This window comes from Hemitrygon akajei, chromosome 14 (assembly GCF_048418815.1).
Source record: "Hemitrygon akajei chromosome 14, sHemAka1.3, whole genome shotgun sequence".
Taxonomy (NCBI): domain Eukaryota; kingdom Metazoa; phylum Chordata; class Chondrichthyes; order Myliobatiformes; family Dasyatidae; genus Hemitrygon; species Hemitrygon akajei.
Genome location: NC_133137.1, coordinates 31,648,565 through 31,661,018, shown reverse-complemented (window position 1 = coordinate 31,661,018; position 12,454 = coordinate 31,648,565). Strand labels below are relative to the sequence as shown.

Here is a 12,454-nt window from a genome sequence, read left to right as displayed (position 1 = left end):
TTAGAAAAATATATATTCACAATTTTTGAAATTAAAAAAATCTACAGTTCATATGGGGGCCTGTTGCAATCATATATTCTTTTACATTCAATGAATAATAGGCTGGAAATTCTAGCAATTCTAGTGAAGCTATACCTACTCCACAAGTGTTAAATTTACACGTAAACATTTTCACTGCATTTCCAGTGATTTTACAGCAGCAATTTTGGAACAACATCCAAACAGAAGATTTTAGGAATCATGTGGCAGCTTTACAAAGCTGAGGTTAGACCAAACCTCAGGCACTTCATTTAATTTGTTTGTCACTGACTGTTTATTGCCTATTTAAGAACCTCTTAAACATCACCATCATTTCTGCCTCCACTACCACTTCTGGCAGTGCAGATAAAGGACCCACCACTCTCCGGGTAAAATAACTTGACCTGCCATTAGCATGACACTGTTACAGTGCATCAGAGTTTGCAGTTCGGTTCTGATGCTATTTGTAAGAAATTTTAGGTATGGATTTCCTCCGGGTTGCTCCAGTTTCCTCCCACAGTTTAAAGCCATATCAGATATTCGGTTAATTGGTCGGGTGATTATGCTTGGGTTAAATCGGTGGGTTGCTGGCGGCACAGCGCGAAGGACGGAAGGATCCATTCTATGCTGTATCTCTAAATAAATAAAATAATCCAATTCTGGAGTCACACCTCAGAAAAAAATACTCTATCCTTGGGGTAAAAGCTACTTATACATGGAAAGGGTAGCAGAGATTTGGATCATTTCTCCTACTTTGTCTTCTGCAGTCAATATAGTTCAGGTTTTTTTCAATAGGAAATTGTTAGATTTCTATTACCGTAACCAGAGATTTTCAAGAATATAGAACAAGTATGTATAGTTAGTTAAAAGCGATCCATGGTCTCAGCTAATGCCAGAACAAACTTAAGGATTTGAATAATCTCGTCCTAGTCCAAAAGCTAAAATGTTTCATAAGGCATTAACTGAGACAGCATTTTGTTTGTAGGTTTTCATCTAGGTAATGAAAAACTTAGAGCCCATAATATAGAACTGAGCAAAACCTGTCAGATTTGGGATATGCCATCCAAGTAAGCAAATCCATTTCATTTCAACCACTTATTCATCATCTGTGCATCCTATTTTACATATTTTATGCTTCAGCCTTCAATCTGCAATTAAATTCACTATGTTGTGTTGTACGTTTATCACATTTTCTGATCTAAATGTTGTCTTTGACCTTTCAGCTACTAGAATGTGAAATCTTCTGTCTATCATTTCAGAATTGTTTAGACTTCCCCAATAGTGCCTTGTAAAATGCATTGTTCAAATAGAATTGACATTTTCATCTTTGCTTACATTATCATTTCAAGAGGACTAGAACATTAAGAGCAAGGATGTAATGCTGAGGTGTTATTAGTCAGGATGTTAAAGGTTTGATGCACCATCAATAACTCTCGGAGACGGGAGGTGAACGATAGGCTTTTATTAGCAGCAAAACGGAGAACGGCATCTCGGAGACTGAGGGAGGAGCAGTGCCTCCAATCGCCTTTATACAGGGGTCTGTGGGAGGAGCCACAGGAGCAGTCAGCAGAGGGGCGGGTCCAGACAGGTATACATTGTTTACCACAAGGTTACAGGGGAATACAGGAGAATGTGGTTGAGAGAGATAATAAATCAGCCATGATAGAATGGTGGAGCAGATTCAGTGGGCTAAATGGCCTGATTCTGCTCCTATCATAAATTATATGTACTTTTGTACCAATGCTGCTTAAAGCTATTTATAAATTTATGTTTAACAATTCTTTGGGGTTCCATCGATATCCTTTCAAACAGGTCTAGAATCCTCTCTGAAAAGAGTTAGGGATAATAACCATTTGTGCATGGCCATTGTATCCACATGAAATAGCAATTATGGCATGTATTCATTCCATTTTGCACACAAACCAATCTCTCAGTAAGTGTTGATTTTTACTTTCTGTAACTCAATTTTAATGGAGATGGAAATTAATACTTTTTACTAATGGGCATTTGATCTGCTTAGTAGTTATAAATCTGGGTTTCAGGTTGAAAGTCAATCAAATAATTATTGCTGTTGAAATGAATTGGGGCAGCAAACAAAACCTAAAGCAGCCAAAGTTAATTTACTTTACATTACTTTGTACTTTTTGCATTATTTGTTTATGGTATTTTAGATCCAGCAACTATTTGCAGTGATATAACTGAAGAATCATTTCACCGAGGTAATATAAGATATTTTAAATGTTAGTGCATTAAATAGTAGTTTGTCTATTTTAAGAGCTTTGTTTTCTAGTATTTTGTTATTTATTTGTTTGGGAATGATTTTTTTCAGTCTTAATTAGTGTTTGGCAAAAATGGGTACTTTTAGTTACTTCAGTTAAAAAAATGTTCACTCACTGAATGCATCTCCATAAAATGCAACTACATCAAAAATTGTTATTAAAAACAATCACAACATACAATATATATGTGAAATAATGGCACCCTTTACAGTAGAAGTTCCAGCTGCAGCCTCACCATTGCTGTTTTAATTCTGAATTGGTTTTAGACTTGTATACTGTATAGTAATAGCTCCCTTGGCTCAATCTAGAATCCTTGAAAAGTTCAAACGTCAACTATTTCTTATACAAAATCTTAGTTTTGTTATATGCAACCACAAACACCTTCAGTTATTTTCTTTGACCAGGGCGAATTGCACTCTTCTGCCAATTTATCACTGTTCTTATCAGTTATGCCGCTGACCAGTGCACCTGAGAAAAATAATCAAGTTTGATCAGCATAGTCTTTTGAAATCTAAGTAACAGTCTTAAGGAATGAAAAGTAAAATTTGTCCATGTTTAGATTTATGGTTGGCACAGAGTTTTATTGATTATGAAATAAAACAAATTTCCAGTCAGTCTTCCAGAGCATCTTTTTATGTTTTAATGTTTAAAAAGCAAATTTCAATCACTGTTTTCTAATCTGCATTATTATATTCTGAACAAAATTGCTTCACTTAAAAATTTTCAATTGGATGGGCATTATTTATCCACACTCAATATAAAATATGTATTTTCTTTGTGATTTAATCTGCCTTGAATTTCAGTGTCAACTGATGTAACTTTACCCTAATTTTAAAATTAGTTCCAAAAATATTTTCATCCAACTTTTTCAAACTGTTACAAGAAATTATTTTTCCCAATGTGCTGCTCTTCCATTCAATAAGATCATGGTTGATTTTTCATCTTGCATTAGCCCCACATTCACTAATTCCCTTAATGGCTAAAGAACTATTGATATTGAAATACGAAGTGACTAAACTCCTTGGCCCTCTTGGGTATTGAATTACAAGGGTATACCACTCTCAGGTGAAGAAATTTGTTACCGCGACCTGACTGACTGATGCCTTATATTGAGATTTGTTCTGGACAAGCCAACCAAGTGAAACATCTGTTCCATTTCTACCCTATAAAATAAGAATTTTGTGCATTTCAATGAGATGATGTCTCATTCTGAATTCAAAAGCAAAAAATGACAGATACCTGAAATCTGAAATAAAAGCAGAAAATGTTATGGATGCACACTAGGTCAGGCAGCATTGGTGGAGTGACAAAGATATTTTGTTTTAGGGAAATAATTCTTCAACAAAACTGGAAAAATGAAAAATCAAGTGTGTCTTGAGTTACACAGAGAGAGAGAGAGGAAAATGGAAGGTCTGTGATAAGGTGGAGACCAAGATTGTCCAGGTAACTTATTTGCTTTGGCTATCTTCTCACAGAATGAGCTCATCTGCCTCTGGGATGTAACTGGAGGAAGATAAATGAAGATGGGTACAGAGATGAAAAAAAATGCCCTGCTGGGTGCTTAACACAACAGTTACTGGAAATCCAGAAACACTAAGCTTATCAGATGGCATGTGTGGAGAGGTAAAAAAAACTAAGTTAATGTTACTGATTGATGATCTTGCTTCAGAACTTGCCAGTTTTGACATAAACAAGAAGGGCGGAGATTGTTGAATCCAATATTAAATCCAGGGAGTGCAATATGCTTGGTTGTAAGATGAAGTGCTTTTCTTTGAGCTAAATTGTGGTTCATTTGGAAGAGTGTGGGATGACAAATACAGAGGTCAAAATACAAAAGGGATAGAGAATTAAAATGACAGCTAATTGGAAGTCCGTGGTCATTTCAATGGACTGAATGGAGGTGGCTGCAAAGTGTTTACTAAATCTACATTTGTTGTTTACCAGTATAGAAGAGACCACATTGTGAACTCTGTATGCAATTCATTGAATTGGAGAAATACAAGTGAAATGCTGTTTCACTTGGAAGAACTGTTTGGGTTCCTGGATGGTGGAAAGGGACAAGGTAAAAGGACAGATTTGGATAATACCAGTTCTTTCAGGTGAAGCAATAACTCACTGACACTTTTTCAAATTTAGTGTTTGCATTTCATATGCATGGTATAAACTATCCTATACTGTACTGTACTGAAGAAAACAAACAGATTGGTTGAACATTTTTCAGGACACCTCCATTCTAACTGTAAGATTGACCTTGAGCTTCAGCCACTAGGAACTTTAATTCATTGCGTTCTCTGGCTTTTCTACATGGTTCCAGTGAAATCTAACGTAAGCTTGAAGATAGTAATTCATCTTCTATCTAAGAAGTTGGGGCCCTGGGATTCAATATTGAATTCAACAGTTTCAGATAGCCATCCTTTGCTGTTTGTGTCAAAACTTGTGACTTGTGCTGACTTGTGGTCATCCATCTGTAGCATTAACTTAGTTTTCTCTTATTTCATACATGTTATCGGATATGCTGAGCAGGGGTGCAGTGCTAGCCAGAGCGTACCTGGCGCATCTTTAAGAAAAAAGCCGATCTGAACAAGCTAATTGTTTAGGTGCCGCCCAGGGTGATTTGGGTATCTCAGACACTGCTGATCTCCTGGGATTTTATGTACAACAGACTCTGGAGTTCACAAAGAATGGTGCCAAAAACAAAAAAAAAACATCCAGCGATTGGCTGTTCTATGAGCGAAAACATCTTGTTCAGTCCACTCGCTGGATGTTTTTTTGTTCTTGGCACCATTCTTTGTAAGCTCCAGAGTCTGTTGTGCAGTAAATCCCAGGAGATCAGCAGTTTCTGAGATACTCAAATCACCCTGGGCAGCACCTAATTAATTAGCTTGTTTAGTTCGGCTTTTTTCTTAAAGATGTGCCTGGTGCGCTCCGGCTAGCACTGCACCCCTGATGCTGAGTGCTGTATTTTTAACGTTCTCCTTTATTTCTGATTTCCAACAACTACTGTGTTTTTCATTGCACAGTTTTAGCCTGATTTTTTTCCTTATCTTATACATCTGCCTTCATTTACACTCCTTCAAACAATTCTGCTTCCTCTAGTGGAAGATACTGAAAGCAGTAAGTCACTTGGACAAATTTGGTCATATTTCAGATATTCTCTTTCTTCTCTGCAGTCCTCTCTTCTCTACATTTCAAGACATTCTTAGTGTATCCTTTCAGTCCAAGATATAAGGTCCTTGGAGCTTATGGTGGTGTTTCTGAAGCTCTGGATTTTTTATAGAATGGGGTTGCTAGCCCCATACCCAACCTTCCTTCTTTCACAACTGGTCTTGGGACTGTCCATGGCAGAAATTTGGGGACAGTTTTAATTCACTTTTATTTAGATGTTACACTGTGCTATAATTATATTTGTATTGAACCTGGTAAGTTTAAAGGTAATATGAGAAATGTGGCTTCTGTGAGGATAAAGAGAGTATAGGAAACAGATTAAAGGAATTGCAGGAAATAGGACTCCAGTAAGTTTCCAAGGAGCATAGAAACCAGGGCCCAGGTGAAATAAAATGAATACAGGAGATGGGACACACAGTCTCAAAGAGAATGTCTAAACCAGGATCCCATCATGTCAAAGAATGCTGAAATCATAGTCTCAATATGTCAAAGAGAGCACTAAAGTCAACACCGAATCAGCCAAACTGTGCACCATCAGGATTTCTGAATAATGGAATATTGGATCATCAGAGTACTTCCACATTGATTAACTAACACTTTTGATTCATGTCAGGTATAGAGCTAATGTGGCTGTATAGCATCATGTAATTAGAGATCTATCTACTCAGTAAATAATTTAAGTTAATATTTAATTTAGACCAAGTAATATATTTATTGCCCTGTACGTGCATTCACTTTTCATCTACTTATTGTTTAAGTGTATGTAAGACCTGATAATTTGTCACAATTTCCCCAAGGTGAATTAACAAGCAGACAAACCAGAATTTAATATACTATTAACTTTACAGCTATCTTCAGCTTTAATAAATGGTGTAGCACAGGATTAGTCATATTTCTGAACTAAAGGTACTTATCACTACAGAGCTCTCAGGTGCAACCTCTCAATTGTTATCAGTGCTCTGAATTGACCTTAATTCATAATAATTATTATTAAACTCATAAATCCAGTACCTTTGAAAATGTTACTAGTGTTGTATCCTATGCATATTGACTGATGCAGAACCCTTGATCTTCATGTTCTAGAGAAAATAAGATGACAAAGGCAGACTTTACATTATGATGCATAGTAGAGTTCCTTTCTGAATGATATGTACAATGGAGAAATGTTTTTTTTTTGTCTTTTTGGTATAGCTGCCCTTATTGTCCTTTTTTCATCTTTCTATAATTTAGAGTGTTGTATTTTGATTATGATACTAGCAAGGAAAATATTCAGCAGTAGAAATGTTGGCTAATCCAGGAGGTTAATAAAGAACATTGTTATTATCCTTTAAAGATTATGATATTTTTCCTGATACTTTACAAGAGGAATTCCTATCCATTCAGAAAGGTAAACCTTAAATATGCTTTTTACAATTTATATGTTTAACTATTAGATTATTTAAAGTTATAGCTGTCTTTTGGAATTTTATTCTTGCTGACCTTGTTCTGGTGAACTTATTGCAACACTTATCTCCAGGTCTTATCCTTCACCTTTCTATAGCTTTTGACATACAGTATCACATTATGTTTCTTACTATAGTACTTTCAAGATTCTTTTTCCTGATAACTTTGATCAACTCAGCAAATCTGCAATTACTTGTGCTCCTGTTAATATCCAGAAATCTATCAATCTTTGATTTGAATTAAAACGATTTCTGAGGTTCCACAGCCATCAAGGATAGAGAATTTCAAAGGTTCAGTACCATCTAATTGAAGAAATTTCTTCTCATGCCAGTACCTTACAGCTGATCTCCTATTCTGAACTGTGCCTCTGATCCTGACTCCTCAGCCAGCAGAGATAGCCTCCCTGAACCTAGCCTGACATGAATGTTGTAAGTTTCAATGAGATCTCTAATTGTTCTAGAAAACAGAGCCGCAATCTATTCAAATACTTCTCATGTGGCAAATTTACCATATCTGGAGTCAGTCTTTTGTATCTTTACTGCATTCCCTCTATGACAGGTTCTTCTGTTCTTATGTAAAGAGATCAAAACTGTACACAACAGTTCAGGTTTGGTTTCACCAAGATCCCTATACAAAAATTATGTTTACCTTACTCCTGTATTCAAATCCTCTTGTAATAAACATTCTATTTGCCTTTCTAATCACTGGCTGTATCTGCACGTTTATTCAGTGACTTGTACACATTGGTTGTTTGTTGGTCTTTCATTGATTCTGTTGTGCTTCGTATTTATTGTGAATGCCTGCAAGAAAATGACCCTCAGGGTTGTATATTGCGACATGTATGTACATTGATAATAAATTTAGTTTGACCTTTTTGAACTTTGTGTATAAGGACTGTCATGTACCCCGTGATGGGTTGAAGAACCAGCAGAATTGGAAAACATATTGGAGTCTGGTATTGCTAATAACTAATAGTGTTTATTATTAGTAACTATGCAATACAGTACTATAAATGCAGATATATCAAACAGGTTAGCAATGATATATGGAAATAGGAACAAAACTAGGCTCTTTCAAACCTAGTATATATCCTAGGATATAGTCTTACGATGATGAAGAGGGTTCAGTTCCATTTGAGGTAGTTAGTTGAGTAACATTGGAGAGAGAGAGAGGTGAGCTGATGCCAACGATCTTCCCGTTATCTTCTGAAATCCCTGTTGTCTTCCGAAATCCTGTTGAAGTCACCGACTGTGACCATAACACGTATGACCGTTCTTCAGTGATGGAATTATCACCCTGGCAAGGGTGGACACACAAATAATTCCCCACCAGTCGCACGTTTTCACACTGTAAGAGCCACTGATCGATTTCCCTAAATCGATCCTCCAAAAACCCCACCTTCCTGTGGGTACAACAAAGCTCGTCCAGTGTCCAAAACCATGTGTCTGTCTGTATAACAGCGGACCTGGTATTTATCTCCACATGTTGGACACCAGCTGTCCATCAACCTGCTCTGCCCTCCTCTCTCTGCAAGCAGGCAAGTGTCCTTGTGGAAATGTAAACAACTTGTAGAGAAACCATAACATCAATCTTTTGAGCAGTTTCTCTCTCTCTCTCTCTCTCTCTCTCTCTCTCTCTCTCTCTCTCTCTCTCTCTCTCTCTCTCTCTCCCTCTCCCTCTCCCTCTCCCTCTCCCTCTCCCTCTCCCTCTCCCTCTCCCTCTCCCTCTCCCTCTCCCTCTCCCTCTCCCTCTCCCTCTCCCTCTCTCTCTCTCCCTCTCTCTCCCTCTCTCTCTCCCCCTCCCTCCCTCCCTCCATTAGACGCTACTCTCTCTCTTAATAGCAGCACAGTTCATAGGGTCAATTCTGGACCCCATCACAAACTAGGGTCATTTCTGAACCCCGTCACAGGACACTAAAGTCCCTTCAAGCATCAACATGCATGGTCTCTCAACTTGCTTTTCTGTTACAAAGTGGATGATCTCACATTTTTGTACATTATATTCCATCTGTCAAATTTTCAGCCACAAGCTCAACCTCTCCATGACCCCTTGACATCTTTTTGCATCCTGCTTTGTACTTGCAATCCCACTCAATTTAACACCATCCAACTTGGAAATATGACATTTGTTTCTCTCATGTAAATCACGTTTATGAATAGCTGTTTGCCAGTCACTGGTCACAGCCTACCAATCTAGAAAGGATCTATTTATTTTCACTTTTTACTTTCTTCTAATAACCAATTCCTAACCCATGTCATTTTGATATCCCCTCTTCTATGTTCCTTAACCTCGTTGACTAGCCTTGTGTTTGGGACCTTGCTGAAAGCCTTAAAATCCACTCATGTTTCATTATCTATTCTAATAGACACATTCTGAAAGAACTCTGGCAGAGTAGTCAAAAGTTACTTTCCTTTCAAAAGTCTATACTCAGTGCTATTGTGTGGGTTTTTTTCAGAATACTCTTTTATGACATTTTATTATGGATTCCAGGATACAGGGAAGATTGTGAAGGAGGTAAAAAGGAGTAGTAATAGTATTGATTAAAGAGAATATTGAAGTGTAGGAGAGAGAGGATGTTGTCAAGAAGACCAAAGGCAAGTTAGAAGTAAGAAAGAGTAGAGGAATTATTACACTCAAAATGATGGAGGAACTCAGTATGTGCAGATTTTCTCTTGTTTGCAGTTATTCCACTGCTGGGTATATTCTATAGGTTAACACTAGTGGGAGAAAGATAAAGGGGCAAATATGCAAGGAAATATGTAGAAATAGGTTGTGATTCAAGCTTCTTGGCTGAATTGTTGTAGCTCTGTTCTCCAACACAAATGGGGAGTATTTCAGAACACTTCTGGTTTGTGCTTTGTGAATAGTAGAAGGGCATTGGTGTCTCAAGGGGTGAGTCACACAGCACAAAATGACAACTCCTGACCCGCTCTTGTTTTTGATCACAATGGTGTGCTATTTATTTTCATTTGGAGATGTCAAAACCTGGTGCTTTTACGACATGAATGTTGTTTGCCACTTATTTGCACATGCCCAAATGTTTTCTAGGTCTTGGAACATGTAGACCTGGATTGCATCATTTGATGAGGAGCTGTAATGAAATTAAACATTACACAATCATCAGCAAGCAACTCATTTATGATGGAAGGAACATCATGGATTAGGCATTTAAAGATTGTTGGACCTAGGAAATATCACCCTGCCTGTTGTAATAGAATTGATGCTAGATTGATGTGAATGTTGCTGTGACATCTAATGAGCATTGTGCAATGAAAAGAACAGGCAAACAGAATGCATTGGAAATGGAAGCAGGCATCTGAATGTACCTCATTAACCAAGATTATTTTAATTGTGAGCATAAAATTGACTTTGTAGCTCATGATTACCCATTAAATTATTTTATTTTATTTGGTATGCTTTTTGTGGGTACCTTTTCCACAAGGTTTCCCACAGTTTATTTCTTTGGGTAGATAATTGTAGCTTGGATATGTGTTAGTAGTTAGTGGGTATGAATTAGATTTGATCAGTGGAAAGTTCTGCAGAAATTGGCCATGGATTTATCCATATTCATCTGACTTCAGTTGCTGAAGTTACTTGAGATTCAGGAATACTAGTTAGGTTGTTTTCTTTCTGCTGTCCTTGATACGCTGGTACTGTTAAAGATGGGCAGAGCTGGCCTAGATTGTAAACGGTGATAGAATCAGCACAGAAGGGGAATGCATCAGTTTCCTTCCAGTTGCAGTGACTCAGGTGTTTACACCATTAGATGCAGGAACAACCAGAAGTTCAGCTTTCCTTACAGCTTCATTCAGTGTCCCAGGAATTCCTGCTTCTCACTGCTATCTAGAAGTGGCTTAGGATTCTGTTTGGAGTCTGATACCATTACCACTCAGTTCTGGTTACCCCTTTATAGGAAGGATGTTGAGGCATTGGAGAGGGTGCAGAGAGGTTTACCTGGATGCTGCCTGGATTAGAGGGCATGTGCTAAAGTGGGAGGTTGGACAAACTTGGGTTGATTTCTCAGAGCACCAAAATACCTGAGGGCATGCATTTAAGGTGACGGGGTAATTTCAAAGGAAATGCTAGGGGCAAGTTTTTTTTTTACAGAGTGGTGGGTGCCTGGGGTGGTGGTAGAGACAGCTACATTAAGGACTTTTAAGAGACATTTAGATTGGCACATGAATATGAGGATAATGGAAGGATATGGACATTATGTAGGCATACGGGAATAGTTTAGTCAGCCTTTTGATTACTAATTTATTTGGTTTTGCACAATATTGTGTCTCTGTGCTGTACTGTTCTATCTTCTGTGTTCTCGAACTTCAGAGCCAGGCATGCAAGGGATGACATCATTCCCATTCATCACTCCTTTTGCAAGTTGGACTAACCTGTGAAAGGAGCAAGACTGTTAGTCACTCTTGATATTGAGCTAATTTTGAATTCTGCCATGTGGGACTTTGTCATAAACATTGCTAAAATCCATGTCGACTATATCAAACACATATTTTTCATTGACCCTCCATTTTACTTTTTCAAAATATTCATTTGTTAGTCAAACATGACTTTTTCTTAAGCAACCCATGCATACTCACCCAAATTAACCTGTACCTTTCTAACTGAAGGGATATAATGTCTCTACAATAAATTACAATAATTTTTCACAACTGGAATTAAACTAAATGACCTACAATTACTTGGTTTACTGTGTTCTTTTCTCCCTTTTTTAAAGCAATGACTGGAATGTTATCAGTAAGATAATTATCTGATATCCTCAATAATTGCAGTTAAAGCCTGAGCCTTCCCTTTAATAGGCAAGTACAAAGTATATATTTCATTTGTGGCAGGTCATCTTTTCATTTTCAAAGATGATAATCCTCTCAAAATCTTGTCTTTTACTCTGTTTATCCCATGCCATATTTCTCATTTGATCACCTCAACTACAGCATCAGATTTATCCCCCTCCATTGTTTCAAAGGTTTCAAAGGTACATTTAATGTCAGAGAAATGTATACAATATACATACATCCTGAAATGCTTTTTCTTCGCAGAAATCCACGAAAACACAGGAGTGCCCCCAAAGGAGGAATGACAGTTAAATGTTAGAACCCCTCAGACCCCCAGCTCCCCCCCCCGCATAATTGGCAGCAAGCAACAATCCTCCTCCCCCTTCTCTCCACCAGCAGAAGAAAAGCATCAGCACCTGCCACCGAGCACTCAAGCGTGAGCAAAGCAACAGCAAAGATATAGACTTGCAGTACCCCAAAGACTACTAGTTCACCCGGTATTCAACCACAGGTGCTCTCTCTCTCTCCCTAATAAGGGAGAAAGAGATGTCTCTGTTTCACAGCAAGAGGGGAGACATAACAAACAACTCGCTGGTTTACAATGTTAAAAGTCTGTTATGTCGCTTCTTCCAAGCTCTGTGCCCAAAGATCTCAGGTCTCTGGGCACACAGCCTTAGAATTTCCATCTCCCATAATACATGGATTTCTTACCCAGACACCGACCTCTGATTCCCTCGACTCTAGAGCCACGAATTCTTGGTCCTC

The 12,454-nt window shown here is 37.8% G+C and overlaps 1 protein-coding gene across 1 annotated transcript in view; it reads left to right on the top strand.

Moving 5' to 3' along the window:
• The window catches only part of LOC140738937 (uncharacterized), a 245,212-nt gene that overhangs the window by 156,800 nt on the left and 75,958 nt on the right, over window positions 1-12,454 (top strand). The window contains exon 13 of the mRNA XM_073066949.1: window positions 6,796-6,849. Coding sequence (XP_072923050.1) covers window positions 6,796-6,849 — 54 coding nt within the window. The remainder of the gene's footprint in view (window positions 1-6,795; window positions 6,850-12,454) is intronic.